The sequence below is a fragment of the Miniopterus schreibersii genome (assembly GCF_964146895.1).
Source record: "Miniopterus schreibersii genome assembly, chromosome: 2".
In the NCBI taxonomy this organism is placed as follows: domain Eukaryota; kingdom Metazoa; phylum Chordata; class Mammalia; order Chiroptera; family Miniopteridae; genus Miniopterus; species Miniopterus schreibersii.
In genome coordinates, this window is record NC_138102.1 from 150273218 (window position 1) to 150287487 (window position 14270).

General features: G+C 34.8%; 1 protein-coding gene across 1 annotated transcript in view; it reads right to left on the reverse strand.

The window, feature by feature from the left end:
• REDIC1 (regulator of DNA class I crossover intermediates 1) overlaps nt 1-5332 on the reverse strand; it is a gene marked incomplete at its 3' end in the record, with an annotated part of 36271 nt that extends 30939 nt beyond the window's left edge. Inside the window, exons 1-2 of the mRNA XM_081127794.1 lie at nt 5297-5332; nt 1042-1180 (exon numbers count right to left, since the gene is read on the reverse strand). Of these exons, the coding sequence (XP_080983920.1) occupies nt 1042-1147 (106 nt within the window). The 5' untranslated portion in view covers nt 1148-1180; nt 5297-5332. The remainder of the gene's footprint in view (nt 1-1041; nt 1181-5296) is intronic.
• Nucleotides 5333-14270: the final 8938 nt, after the last annotated feature.

Consider the following 14270-nt stretch of genomic DNA (forward strand, 5'->3'; position numbering starts at 1 on the left):
TTAAATAAACCAGATAGAGAAAGACAAATACTACACGTTATCACTTATCTATGAAAAATAAAAAATTTTTAAAAATTAAAAGTCAAATATGAAGAATAAAAAAGTGGTTGCCAGGGGCTGGGGACTGGGGAGTAGGGGAAATATGGAGAGTTGATAAAAGGGTACAAACTTTCACCTATAAGCTAAATAAGGTCTAAAGATCTAATATAAAATGTGGTAACTATAGTTGATAACACTGTATTTTGTAAGTGAAGGGGGGAAAAGTAAATACATCAAACAGATTTACAAAATCTTTTATTCCTAAGGTATGAATAATGTATTTAATAAGGTACAACTAAATGTACTTGTGTAAACTGTCATCTGTGGAAGGAGAAACTAAAATGGCAGAGAAGGGAAAAGACAAGATACTAACAATACTATGATCAATTTCTATCCCTCTTTTATGAACTGTCATATTTCTTAAGCTCTCATTTTAGAACTTATTTTAAAAATTAAGTACCAGACACAAGTTCCCTTAAGAGAGAAAAAAAATACTCTGACTAAACTTTTTATTTACTTGAAAAATCAAAGTGCAGGCCAAAATGAACTTTATTTTGAATTTGAACTATGAGACTGCTATAGTTAACATCTCAGGAATATATAAGAAATTACTCAAGATGTGAGACAGGAAACTAATCACTGAGGCAAAAATCTTTTCAGCTATTCCTTTCAAACAAATTCTCTGAATAGCATAAGATAGTAAGATATTCCCTGCCCTTTAGCTAAATGTTGGTAACCATCTGCTTAGATAGAATAACTGAAACTGAAAATAATAACCATACCTTGTAAGATTGATTTTACATAACATAAAATCTAACAATGGATTAAGCAAGAGAAGATTTTAAGTAAAAATTAACAAGGCTTCTAATTCAAGAAAACAACCAAGTTTTAAAATTAGTTTACTTTCCACATCGTTTGAGCTCTAAAATTACAAACTTATTACAAAACCAAATGCTATGATCACATCAGAGTCGAAAGAAAATGCTATTTAGAATTACTTACCAGGTGTTTTCTTCTGGCAAGAGATCTGATTTACCACATATAGGTTAAGGAGGTCTAAACTGACAGAGGAATTTTTGACAGGGGATAAAACTCCCAGTAATTTCATTTTTGACTTGAATCTTTTCTTTTCAAAATATTCCTAAAAGAATTAAAAAGTTATTGCAGCAATCATAAGGTTTCAGGAAGAAAAATAACAAAAGGCAATAATGCTATTAAATAATTTAGTTGATATTTTTATATTTTTGTGACATTCCTATTATATGTTTACATATAAATTAAATTCAAACATGATGACTTATAATTTGCCTAAAGACTCTAAGTTTCATAACCAATTATAATCTTTCTGTTGTTAAATGTAATGTCTTTAAAACAGCTTTATAAAGCCATTCCCAGGTATCAAAAGAGTAAAAATTATATGAATGTAGGAAGTGTTTTAAATATCTGATAGAACAAATCTAATAGACTAAAAACTTGGTTTTCTACAAGGTACGTTATCCTACAGATATAAAAAGCCTTAAAGACATGCACAGCTGAGGACCATTATTAATAGTCAACTGTAATGGAGAGAAAAAGAAGCCATATGAGAACTAATCTTCAGCCAAAGCCAGTGTAGTTCCCTTTGTTATTCCTCCATGACTTAAAGATTTTTTTAAACCAGACTTGCACATAATTATCATTTTTCACTATTTTTTTCTTGGTTGTTGGAACTATAATTATTCTTCCTTATCTTCATTCTTTTTCTTTCAGATTACGTCCTTGACATACTGAGTTTAAAGGCATGTATTTGTTTAAAATTCATTTACTGAGTAACTATTACATATTAGATACTAAAATACAAATTGTGACATCTTCTCTTCTATTAAATAGCTCACAATACGATGCCATAAACATGGATTATAAATGTGAGATATCAAAAGAAAGAAAAGCCCAAGATGGCAAAAAATTTAATGTAAAAGGAAGTATTGCTTTTTCAAGAAGTTAAGGCTCTTCCACATTAACATTTCAGAATATTGTTGATTATAATAGATTTTTAAGGTTGTAAAATACTTGTAAGACCTGTAAGAGACTTGCTAGCTATCAAAAAAAAAGTAAATGTCATGTTGTTATGCAAAATTAACCGTAGATAAAAAGTATCTGTTTATATTTCATTTGAGTGATTTGCAACCCCAACTTGGATTTAAATGTCTTTAAAAATATCACACTATATAGTTCAGCAATGAAATGACAGGATCTTCAGGATGTAAATATCTCCCCTCTTGAAAAAATAACTATGGCTCTTATAATTGATAGTGTCTTGAAATTCAGATGTTAATTCCAAGTATGATAGGAGATGGTACAGGATCTTCAAGAAGGATATGTAAACTAGGGTTAGGTGGGGTGAGAGTAGTCAGAGGGAGGGCTGGAGGAGTGTGAAGGTTTCTTAGGAAATTATTTCCAAGATAGATGGATGTGTCAGATTTATCCAGAGAATGGGAATATGTATAAGATTCTAGGAATAAGGAAAAACAGTACAAAGGTTATGTACTCCAGGAAACACTTCTGAAGAGATTGGATCCTTAGACCTAGCCATGATGATAGCCTCTAATGTTTGCATTCCTAGAAAGAACAAAGGTATATGACTCTTTTACCCGATAAGGTTAGGCTTAATTTTTCTATCAATTTTCATTTGGTAGAGATAAGTAGAAAATAATTAGAAAATAAGTAATCAAATTTTAATGTGAAAATAGCCATCTAACAGGAGCAGCTGAGGAAACAGAAATAAAATATGGAGAATGGGTCAAAGGAAACAAGGGGAAAACGTGCTTCAAAATGAAGGAAATAGGCAGTTCTCCAAGTGGAGACTGTTCACTTCATGAAATGTTAAATGAAGTTCTTTGTATCATAAAAATAAAGGAATGACAAACTGTGCAAGACATGATGGCATCTTAAAGTAAATTGGACTGAAAAATATCCTTGAAATGGAACAACACAAAATTCAATTTTGACATTAGCAAGAGCTGTATAGCGGAGTGGACTGACAAGCAAATGGGAGATACGAATGAAGGCGCATAGCAAGAAAGAGAAAGGATCCAGAGAGGGCTTTACTTGTTTTAATAGGAGAGAACTGAAATACCAATAGAAAGCCTCCAGTTGACAGGGAGTGGTAGAAGACACAAGAAAGGGAAGAAGTAACGGAGGTCTCTGAAAAGCAGAAATAAATGGAATCCAGATCACAGGTAGAGAGACCTTCCTTTGACAAAAGGAAACTACTTCTATAGTTAAAGGAGGGAAAGAGAAGATGGGTAAAGATATGAGTTGGTTTACAGAACTGGTTGTAGAAATTGAGATAAGTCTCATCCAATAGCTGCTATCTCCTCTGAAATATGATACAAGGTCATCTAATGAGTATGAAGGGATAAAGAATAGGGTTGGGGGAAGAGGTCTGGGGAGGCAAAGGAAGGTATGAAATTTTCAAACAGGAAAGTGACACAACTAGAGAACAACACTTGGGAAAAGGGCCATCTGTCTTTCCCTTTCTTATAAATATTCAAAAGAATGATCCAAATAGAGTAAAATTATTTTTTTTTAAATAGTCTGGGGACAGATTACATTCATAGTATATTTATTATTGAGTGAGTGCCTGTGTTACTGCTAGACACAGTTCTAGGCATAGGAAATACAGAATGAACAAAAGTAGTAAGAACCCTGTTCTCATTAATGGAGTGGGGAGAACAGAGTAAAAAAATTGTAAGAAAATGCCAGATTATGAAAAGAGCGATGAATAAAAGAGGGTACAAGAGAATGGGTACTGGAGGGTGGGAAGCTATTGAGATGTAGTGATTAGAGAAAGTCATTCTAAGAGGAAATATTTTAGCTGAGAAACAACTGTTGACAAGGCACACATGCAAATATCTCAAGGGAGAATATTATAGAAGAAGAGTTAACAGAAAGAGGGCAGTGTGACTGAAATACAATGAACAATAGGGCAAGTGGTAAGAAATGAGGTCAGAGAAGCTGACAGGGTGCAGATTCTTCAGGTCCTTGTAGGCTATAGTTAAATCAGATTTTACTCTCTAAAAGCAATGAAAAGCAATGAAAAGCAATTGAGGCTTTTAAGCCAAGGAGCGATAAATTGTGGTTTGTGCTTTTAAAAAATCATACTAACCACTGTGTGAACAGGCTACAAAGGTGTAAAAGATAAAGCAGAAAAAGCTGGTAACCTCGACTAATTAAACTTAAGAACTTTCCTTCAAAAACAGCATTAAGTAAAAATAAAAGCCATGGAGTACACATGACTGACAAAGAAGTCCTAAATATATAAAGTCACAATAAGAAAAAAGACAAACAACCCAAATAAAAAGTGAACAAAATACTTTGAAAAGACGTTCACAAGAGGAAACCTGAATGAAAACAGTCAGCCTCATCAGTAATCAAGGAAATACTAAATTTATGAAGTATCATTTTTTACCCAGTTACCAACTAACCTGCTTTCATAGTAATCATTTCCTTGGTTTTCTCTAAATTTTACTACCTTTGAACATATTTTTGTCTGTTTTGGACCTTTTTGTAAATGGAATCTTACTGCCTGTATTCTTCTGTGAGTTGCTTTGTTTGTTCAGCTCCATGTTTTTCAGATCAGTCTACTTTAAGTACAGGTACACAGCTGATATAGTTTCACTCCTGTGCCATTACTTGGGTATGCCACAATTTGTTTAACCATTCTACTGCTAATGGATATCTGGATGGTCCCCTTCCCTTTTCCTTCCTCTCTTTCTCCTCCTCTCTCCCTCTTTCCCCGTTCCTCTCTCTCTGCTATTTAACAATGATCTAAACAAGTTTGTACATGTCTCAAAGTGCAGATGTGGAAGAGTTTCTCTCAATATATACTGCTCAGTTGTAGGGTAGATACATGCTCAACTTCACTATGTAATACAATCAATGTAATTTTTAAAAAAACTTTAAAAAAGTAGGATATAGGTTATAAGGCCAGTATATTACTCTAGGAAATAAATGATGATGATTTGAATCAGGTGCTAAGAGGTAGTGAGAAGTGATCAGGCTTGGGATACATTTTGGAATTAGAATGACAAGAATCAATCAACACTGATCCTGAAGTCTCTGCCTGAGCCAAACCAGCTATTTACAAAGACGGGGAAGACTAAAGGAAGATGGTCTTCCAGTTTCACTTAGAGGAATTTATAAACCTGGGGAAAAAACACTTCAAAAGATCACTTTTCTCATAAAGCTAACACAAATAAGAATCAATTTCCTTTACCTTTTGCTTTCTCTTTTCCTGCTTGAGCAGAACCCTGGTCCTGAAAGAGGAAGGGTAAAAATTTAACAATTAAAGAAGTGGTCTCTAGAACAACTGTCACTTCAGCAGAATTGAAGACTTGGAACTAAAACTAAAAGTGCAGTGACAGCCCCGCCTGCATGGCTCAGTGGTTGGGCGTTGACCTATGAACCAGGAGGTCACAGTTTATTCCAGGTAAGAGCACATGCCTGGGTTGCAGGCTTGATAATCCACCCCAGTAGAGATGTGCAGGGGGCGTGAAGGACACAGCCCATCAGTGATTCTCATCATCGATGTTACTCTCTCTCCCTCTCCCATCCTCTCTCTGAAATCAATGAAAACATAGTTTTCAAAAACAAGTGCAGTGATAAAGTTTTTTTTTAGCCTGGCCGGGTGTGGCTCAGACATTGAGCATCGACTTAGGATCCAGGCAATCAGGGCTCGATTTCCGGTTCAGGGAACATGCCGGCTCCATCCCCAGTCAGGGGCATGCAGGAGGCAGCCAATCAATGGCTCTCTCATCATTGATGTTTCTATCTCTCTCTCTCCCTCTCCTTTCCTCTCTCTGAAATGAATAAAGATATATTAAAAAATAATAATTTTTTAAGTGTAGTGATAATTATTTCTGAAAAGAAACTATGAAAATGTTCTTAAAATACTTATATAATATTCAACATACTTTTGTTAGGCAGAAAATCCAAGAATAAAACAGATTCTAGAGCTATGATAAATAAGCATAAAATAAGTCTGGATTATAAAATTAACATAAGCAAAAAGGAATAAGTGATTAGAAAGGATATATCACGGAAATAGTCTCATCTGATACCAATATTCTTGGTCAACACTGCTATTTTATTCACCTTTCTTTGTATTTAATATTATACTAAAATCAACAGGGAATACAGAGATCAAAACCTATATATAGGATCTAAGGAAATGTTAAATTTATCATTAGAGCAACTTCAGTTAAATTAACATATCAGTTATTTGTACTTGAAATCTCATATTTTGTTTAAAAAGTAGTCATATGGATGTCCTTCACACCTAAGATCTTTGTGCCAAACACTGCATTGAATCACAATGATAGTATTTAATGGTTATAAAATATTTGCTCTATTAATAACAGAATGCTATAAAACATTCATGACAATATAAGCAGATCTGTACAAAATATCTTTTGAACATAGATGAAGCTAAGGTCTCAAATTCAAGATCTGTGCAAGAATTTTAAGTAAAATGACACAATGTGTCTTAGCTATATGAGATTATATAATAACAAAAATTATTGCTAATGAGTATCATGTCTTGCACCATTTGAGATACTTTACATGTATAAGCTCATTTAATCATCACAGCAACTCTATAAGGCAAGTTCTATTTTTATCCCCACTTTACTGATGAAGAAACTAAGACACAGAGAGGTTAAGTAACTTGCCCACAGTCACACTACTAAGTGCCAGAGCCCAGATTCAAACCCAAGAATTCTAATTTTGAAGTTTTAACCAGTGCAGATACTACTTTCTAAGTATGTGAACTGTGACTACACAAAGCTGTTCATTTTTCCAAATGATTTTCATAAGCTACAGTCCAGGGGTGGGGAATGTCTGGCCCAAGGGCCGTATCATTTGGTCTGGCCCTGCCAAGGCCTCACCAAAGAGCAGCAGTCCTAGCCATCATATTAAGAGTGAGTTAATTGTTTGACCAAATAAAACAGGCTAGTTTTTAAGCTAATAATTTTGTATGGCCTGTGAATGTTATAAATATCCAAATGGCCCTTGGCAGAAAAACTGTTCCCCATCCCTGATACACAAATATGATAGTTACTGAATACCTCCAGAGTCTGCCCTTACTCTACTTGTTCTCTAATGTATTTCCTAATAACTATGTCTTAATTGACCATTTTGAGCTCAATGAGCAAAGAATCTAGTAGCATCATAAGTGTAGTACTGATATTCAAACTTTAGAAAAGAAAAAGAAAATAAATTACATTTCATTGACTCATCAAATACTAAGTCTAGAATGGACCCTAGAATTTCGTTTATTCTCCATCATTTTAAAACTTATAAAAACTTGGGAATAGAAAGCAAAGTGATTTTTCAAAGTTCAAAAATATAAGAAGTATGTCAGAACCAGCAATAACATTAATTCAGATTATAAAGAAATAATAAATATCAATTCTATAAGCAGTTCCCACATTATAAAACTCAGAATGAGAAACATGTCAAAGTCTAAATACAGTCTTCATATACATATCAATCAAGTGACTTTATTCCAGGCTGATTTTCCATTGTCCAAGACACTCTTATAGCTCTCACCAAAGTCTATACACTACATAACCCCCACTCCTATGTGCCTTAAAAATTTTAATTAGGAATTCAAGATCAATTGCCAGATCAGCCAACTAGTGACTAAACCACAGTGAAAGTGACAAAGGATCCTGACTTACAAGCAAAGGTAATTTTTTAAACAGAGCATTTTAAATTATTATTAAGGCAATCAATGCTACTAAGTCATACTATATGTCTAAATGTTTTACTGAATATAGTCACTCTCGATTACCTGCACTAAAAAAGGAGACTATATCAGTTAAGATTAGTTACAAGAAACTAGAAGCATCTAGGCTAAGTTAAACAGAAAATAATTTATTGAAAGGAAACTGGGTAATCAATAGACTTGCCAAAAAAGTTGAGGAAGCAGATTTGACAACTGGGGGGCGGGGGAAGGAAGTCTAGGAAGCTGTGGGGTCCCAGTGAAAATCCTGCAATAATTAGTCTCTATAGTCACCACTGTTGGCACTAGTGAGCACTGAGCCCTCCTGGGTAGCGTACACCTCCCCTGACATCACTGGCATTACTGTCCCTGAAAATTCAATCCTGCTGCCTGAAGCTACAAAAGATGCTCTGCAGTTCCTATTTCTTTGGGTCATTGACACGTGTGTGTGTACGACATTTTTATTTAGTCATTTGTTTACAACTGAAACTCTGGGAATTCAAAATTAACATTCTTGCCAGTGAGCTTCTTATACATACCAAAAAAAGTTTTAACCTTGTGTTCCATGTTGTTCTGCAGGGCTTTACTCAAATGAACCTTTATGAGCTGGCTGCCATCCAGTTTCAGGTGGATTCTCTTGCCCACAATTTCACTTGGGAAACCAACTCCTCCAGAATCACATTGTATACGGCTGTCAGAGGGCAGCTACTGGGGAGCTTTTGCTTATCTTTTGTACGGCTTTTTTCGAGGTGGCTTAGGCAGAATTCTCCTCTGAGCAATAAAGACCTGCTTCCCAATGAACTTTTTCTCCAATTCACATACTAGCCAGACTTGGATTTTCTGGAAAGATTTCAGTTTGGAACAGGAACAAAAATTATAATAGTTTTCCAACTGCCACCAACTTCAATTTCCTTGGCTGCTCTTATATTCAGCTTCTGAAGCTGGCCTTGAGGTTTGAGTTCATCTCCAACTCAAAGAGAGTCAGGAGATGCCAGACTCTTGTAGGAAGCAGGCAAATCACCCATCTCCCAATCTTTCCCACAAAAGGATTATCTGCATACTATTAAAGCTGCTGTCTGAGATCCAGGCTTATAATTCTAGCAGGCACTAGGGGATGGCTGCAATCCTCTCCAGAGACCAGGGAAGCTGGAGGATACTTCTCCTGTCTTCTCCTTCCAACCCAATCCAAATCACCAGTATCTCCCTGGAAGGAGCTTAAAGCCACACATGTTCCCCAGCTTAACAGGTCACTGGATCCCCTGGCTCTGATAGTCAAAGGGGTTTCCAATCGTGAAAACAATAGAACCGTAGTAAACAAAAAAACAATTCTTAACTGGATATCACCCCAAGATAGCACAGAGAAACCAGGCAAAACTGTCCTCCCAGTATTTCCCCAAGAGAGGCTTATCTGCTTACTTTAGAAGCTGCTGCCTGATGGCAAGGTTTCCAATGTAGGAGGTATCTAGGGGCTGGCTATGGTCTTCTCCAAAGACCAGGAGGGCCTGCAGACACCTCTTAGGGGTTTGTCCCTTCAGCCCACTCCAATAATAATACCAAGCTGCTAGTATGTCCCTAGAAGGAGCTTGTACACTTATCTTGTGCCACAGCTTTTGTGACAGCCACCAGAAGAATAGGTTCCCCAAATCACCTGACTCCAACAACCAAAGGGCCTGCATTCACAGGTTCCCCCAGGAATGTAACAAAGAAAAAAAATAGTTCTTAATGGGCACAGGAGCACCATCCAGACACTATACACAGGGTCTAGAAAAGAAGGATCAGGCAATAAAAAAGCTCATCTCCCAGTTTCTCCCTGGAAGGGTCTTAACGACATACATACCCCAGCTGCTGCCCTGGGGTCATACTCCTATTCAGCTACCATCTAGGTGCTGACTGTGATCCTCCCCATTAGGACACAGATGGGTCTTGCCATACCCTCAATTACTGGGAGACACTAAGAACAAACAAAGAGGCTTGGACAATTACGAAGTCTGAGGGAAAACTAGAAGCTAGGACCAGGCTGATCTGGAGGTATGTCTCCTATGAGACCATTCTGTCAAACTGGGAAAGTTGGCTGTTTTATCTAAAAACAGAGGGTCAAGGAAAATAAAGACACAAAGGAATATGTTCCAAACCAAAGCACAAGATAAATCTCCAGAAACAGATCAATGAAACTGAGTTGGCTTTTTGAAAAGATAAATAAAACTGAAAAACGTTAGCTAAACTTATCAAGAGAAAAAGACGACTCAATTAGAAATTAAAGAGAAGACATTACAACTGATATCATATAAGCAAAACAGATCAGAAGAGACTATTATGAACAATTACAGACCACAAACTGAACAACCTAAAACAAATGGATAATTTCTTGAAATATACAGTCTACCAAGACTAAATCATGAAGAAATAGAAAATGTGAACAGACCAATTACAAATAAGAAGATTTAATCAGTATTCGAAAACTACCCAACAGAGAAAAGTCCACGACCAGATGGCTTTACAGGCAAATTCTACCAAACATCTAAAAAATAACTCATATCAATCCCCCTCAAATTCTTCTAAAAAAATAGAAGAGGAGAGAACACTTCCAAACTCAGTGTACTAGACCAGCATTACCATGATACCAAAATCAGAGAAGGATACTACCAGAAAAGAAAATTAAGGTGAATAACCCTCGTGAACACAGAGGCCAAAATCTTCAACAAAATATTAGCAAACTAAATTCAATACTACATTAAAGGATCATACACTACGATCAAGTGAGATTTATTCCAGGGATGCAAGGACAGTTCAACATCGACAAGTGAATCCATGTGATACTCCACTTAAACAAAATGAAAAAAACATATTATATAATCATTTCTATAGCCACATAAAAGACATTTGACAAACTTCCTTTCATGATAAAAACTCTCACAAAAGTATAGAGCAAATGTACTTCAACATAATAAAGACCATAAATGACAAGCTCACAGCAAAAATCATTTTCAACAGTGAAATATTGAAACCTTTCCAAGTTCAGGAACAAGGGTGCCCACTCTCACGACTTTCATTCAACATAGTAAGGAAGTCCTAGCCAGTGCAATCAGGCAAAAAAAAAGAGCTAAAGGCATCCAAAACAGAAAGGAACATGTAAAATCATCTTTAATTGAAGATAAAATTATATATAGAAACCCTAAAGACACCATCAAAAAAGTTAGAATAAATTCAGTAAAGTCGCAGGATACAAAATCAATACAGTATACAATAATCAGTTGTGATTTATACATCAACAACAATCTATCAGAAAGAGAAATTAAGAAATAATCCCATTTACAAGTGCAGCAAAAAGAAGAAATTTCAGCAAAGAAAATAAAGTACTTAAGAATAAATTTAATAAAGCAGGTGAAACATTTGTATACTGAAAACTATAAGACACTGATGAAACTGAAGATTGGAATAATTAATATTGTTAAAATGTCCATACTACTCAAAGCAATCTGCAGATTCAATGCAATCTCTTATCAGAAACAGAACAAACAACCTAAAAATTTCTCTGGAACCACAGAAAAGAGACTCTGAATAGCCAAGACAATCTTGAGAAAGAACAACACAGCTAGAGGCAGTATATTTCCTAATTGCAACCAATATTACAAAGCTAAAGTAATCAAGCAGTATGGTGTTGGCATAAAAACAGACGCATAGACCAATGGGTCATAATAGCCCAGAAATAAGGTCACACATATATCGATTAATTTATGATAAAGGAACCAGAATATACAATGGGGAAAACAGAGTCTCCTCAATAAAAGATGTTGGAAAAAGCTAGACAGCCACATGCAAAAGAATGAAACTGAAACCCTATCTTACACCATACACAAAAATAAACTCAAAATGGAATTAAGAAATGAATGTAAGACCTGAAATCCTAAAATTCCTAGAAGAAAACATAGGGGTAAACTCCTTGTCATTGGTCTTAGCAATGATCTTTTTGGGTTTGACACCAAAAGCAAAGGTAACAAAAGGAAAAATAAGTGGGACTATGTCAAACTGAAAAGCTTCTGCATAATAAAGAAAACCATCAACAAAATGAAATGGAGAAAATATGGAATGGAGAAAATACTTGCAAATCATGTATCTGATAGGAGGTTAATATCCACAATATATAAGGAACCCATACTACTTATTATTGCTACATACTGAAAAGAACACTCTACAGGTTTTCAATTCTGGGAAGCAGGAATATAAATATGTTATATTATTATTTGTTAAGAAAGAATAAAATTAAATAGAGTGGTATAAAGAGGTTAAGAGGGGGGAAGAAAGAAGAGAAGAGGAAGGAGAGAAGAAAAAGAGAGGGATGGACAGAGAGACAGAAAGAATTAAGACCATGTGCTGACTAAAGAAAAGTATCAGGGCACCTCTTGCTATCCTTTCTAGTAAGGAAAGATTTAAAGGAAAATGCTTTAAAAAAAAAAACTTTCTTTACAAAAAATAAAAAGACACAGAGGAAATAAGGTTGTCAAAGAAATATCAAAAACAACACTACTGTGCATTTTACATGGAGTACACAGGGGATACTGAAATCACATTAGGAATTAAATACTATAGTTGTCATATGCTTTACATATGTCTTAAATTGTTCTTTTTGTTTCTTTTATTTTGCTTTTTAGTTTGCTGCTTAATTTTTTTAGTGGCATGGTGCCAACCAAAATAAACTGTTTCCAGATTGTTAAGATCTTATAATATCTTAAGTTGTGATTAAAAGTGAAAATGTAAAAAAAGTAATAGAGCAACAACTAACAAATGAAAAACAATATTTTATGGCTTATGTTAGGTTGAAATTGATATTAACCTTAAAACATCATAATCTAACATTCTAGCTAGCAGACTTATTAAGATTCAGGACAGTAACTAGCCTAGAAAAACTACTTACATTGGCTTTCCACAAAACTAAATAAGGTCTACTTGATGTGTTAGGAATAGTAATGATATATGTTAGAATAGTATGGCTTTTAAATAAACTATTCTAATACAAGAAAAAAGTTTTTAAAGATGTATGAATTACAAAAGGTGAGGTATTGAGAAAAACATTCAAATCGATAAGGCAGAAATCCATCTAATACTCAGAATACAGAGTCTAATTAAAATGAGCTCTGAGAGACTGAATTCTCATAGTACTTTCACACCAAAAAAAAATCAAAACATTGTTTTACAGTTACAGGCTATAATGAGCAGCCTTCTCCTGAGCCCCAGAGTGGAAGATTTTAGAATGTGAAATCCCAATATAGATATTTCAATAATTATAACTCACTAAAAGCTTCAAAAGCTGAAGGTTTTTTTTCACTCCATTGATGAGATACTTTAAATAATGATTTCGAACTGTTTTTGAACAAAATGTCATCACAATTTGGAGAACCTGCTTACAAATATGTTCAATAACAATTCAGGAACACACAGATTTGTCAAAGGCTCAAATGTTTGTGAAATCTAATTAATGAAAGGCAACGAGAGAAAGCTTATAATGACATGCCCAAGTATTCTTTCTGTATTCAAAATTAGTACTGTCTCCGAAACATTGTAATTCAGTTACATTAATTGTGCATATGTAAAATTGTTCAAAATTTTGACAACCTCAGCTTCTGTCTGGTAAAATATCAAGCTTCTTTGGATGCAACTATGATATATATGTAAACCACAACCAATTCCAAGTATATCCTGGCTACGTAGGTTACATAATTTAGTAATATAATTTAGTAATAACTATATTTTGACCATGATGCTGATTCACCAAATTTGTATTCATATTATCAGTGCAGAAATAATTTTACCTTCAATGTTCTGCTGTTACATGTGTCAAATTATTGTCTGCAGCAATAATCTCATTAAAATAACGACTAAATCTGAAAATAAATGGTGATGCATTTTTAATAACTTGTGTCTTCAGATTGTCATGTGGTCAATGATTTAACAATGGGCAATGCTAAATGTCGGTAAACATTTTACACAGTTATAGGTTCATCGACTTCATTGACAAACAAAATATTAGTATTTAATTTATCGTTAAGCATTAATTTTCCTTTATTTGAGCTCTCTGCTGCCAAAAAGATTACAAAAGCATTACCAAACAATAAAAAACAAAATAGTTGTTGACAAAACCACTGTAGCAACAACATTCCTACCACTCTGACAGGACTGATTAGCCTCCATTTCTTGCATCTAATCTAAAAGTTCCCATGTTTCCTTTTGACCTCACCCCGAGGCATGCTGGTTATACAAATCTCTCAGACTTTAGCTTGCAATGGTACAACTAACTGGTACAAGAAGAAGTGGCTAGCAGGGACAGCAGCACTAAATATTTCTCCCACCTAACCTAGTGATTTAGTTGTGCCTAACTGCTCATGTCCCAGCAAATTTTATTTTATCAGCAAGCGCCCTTCATGCTGTTTTTAAAAGGAGCTATTAGTTACTTTCCATCTGGAAAGTGTCA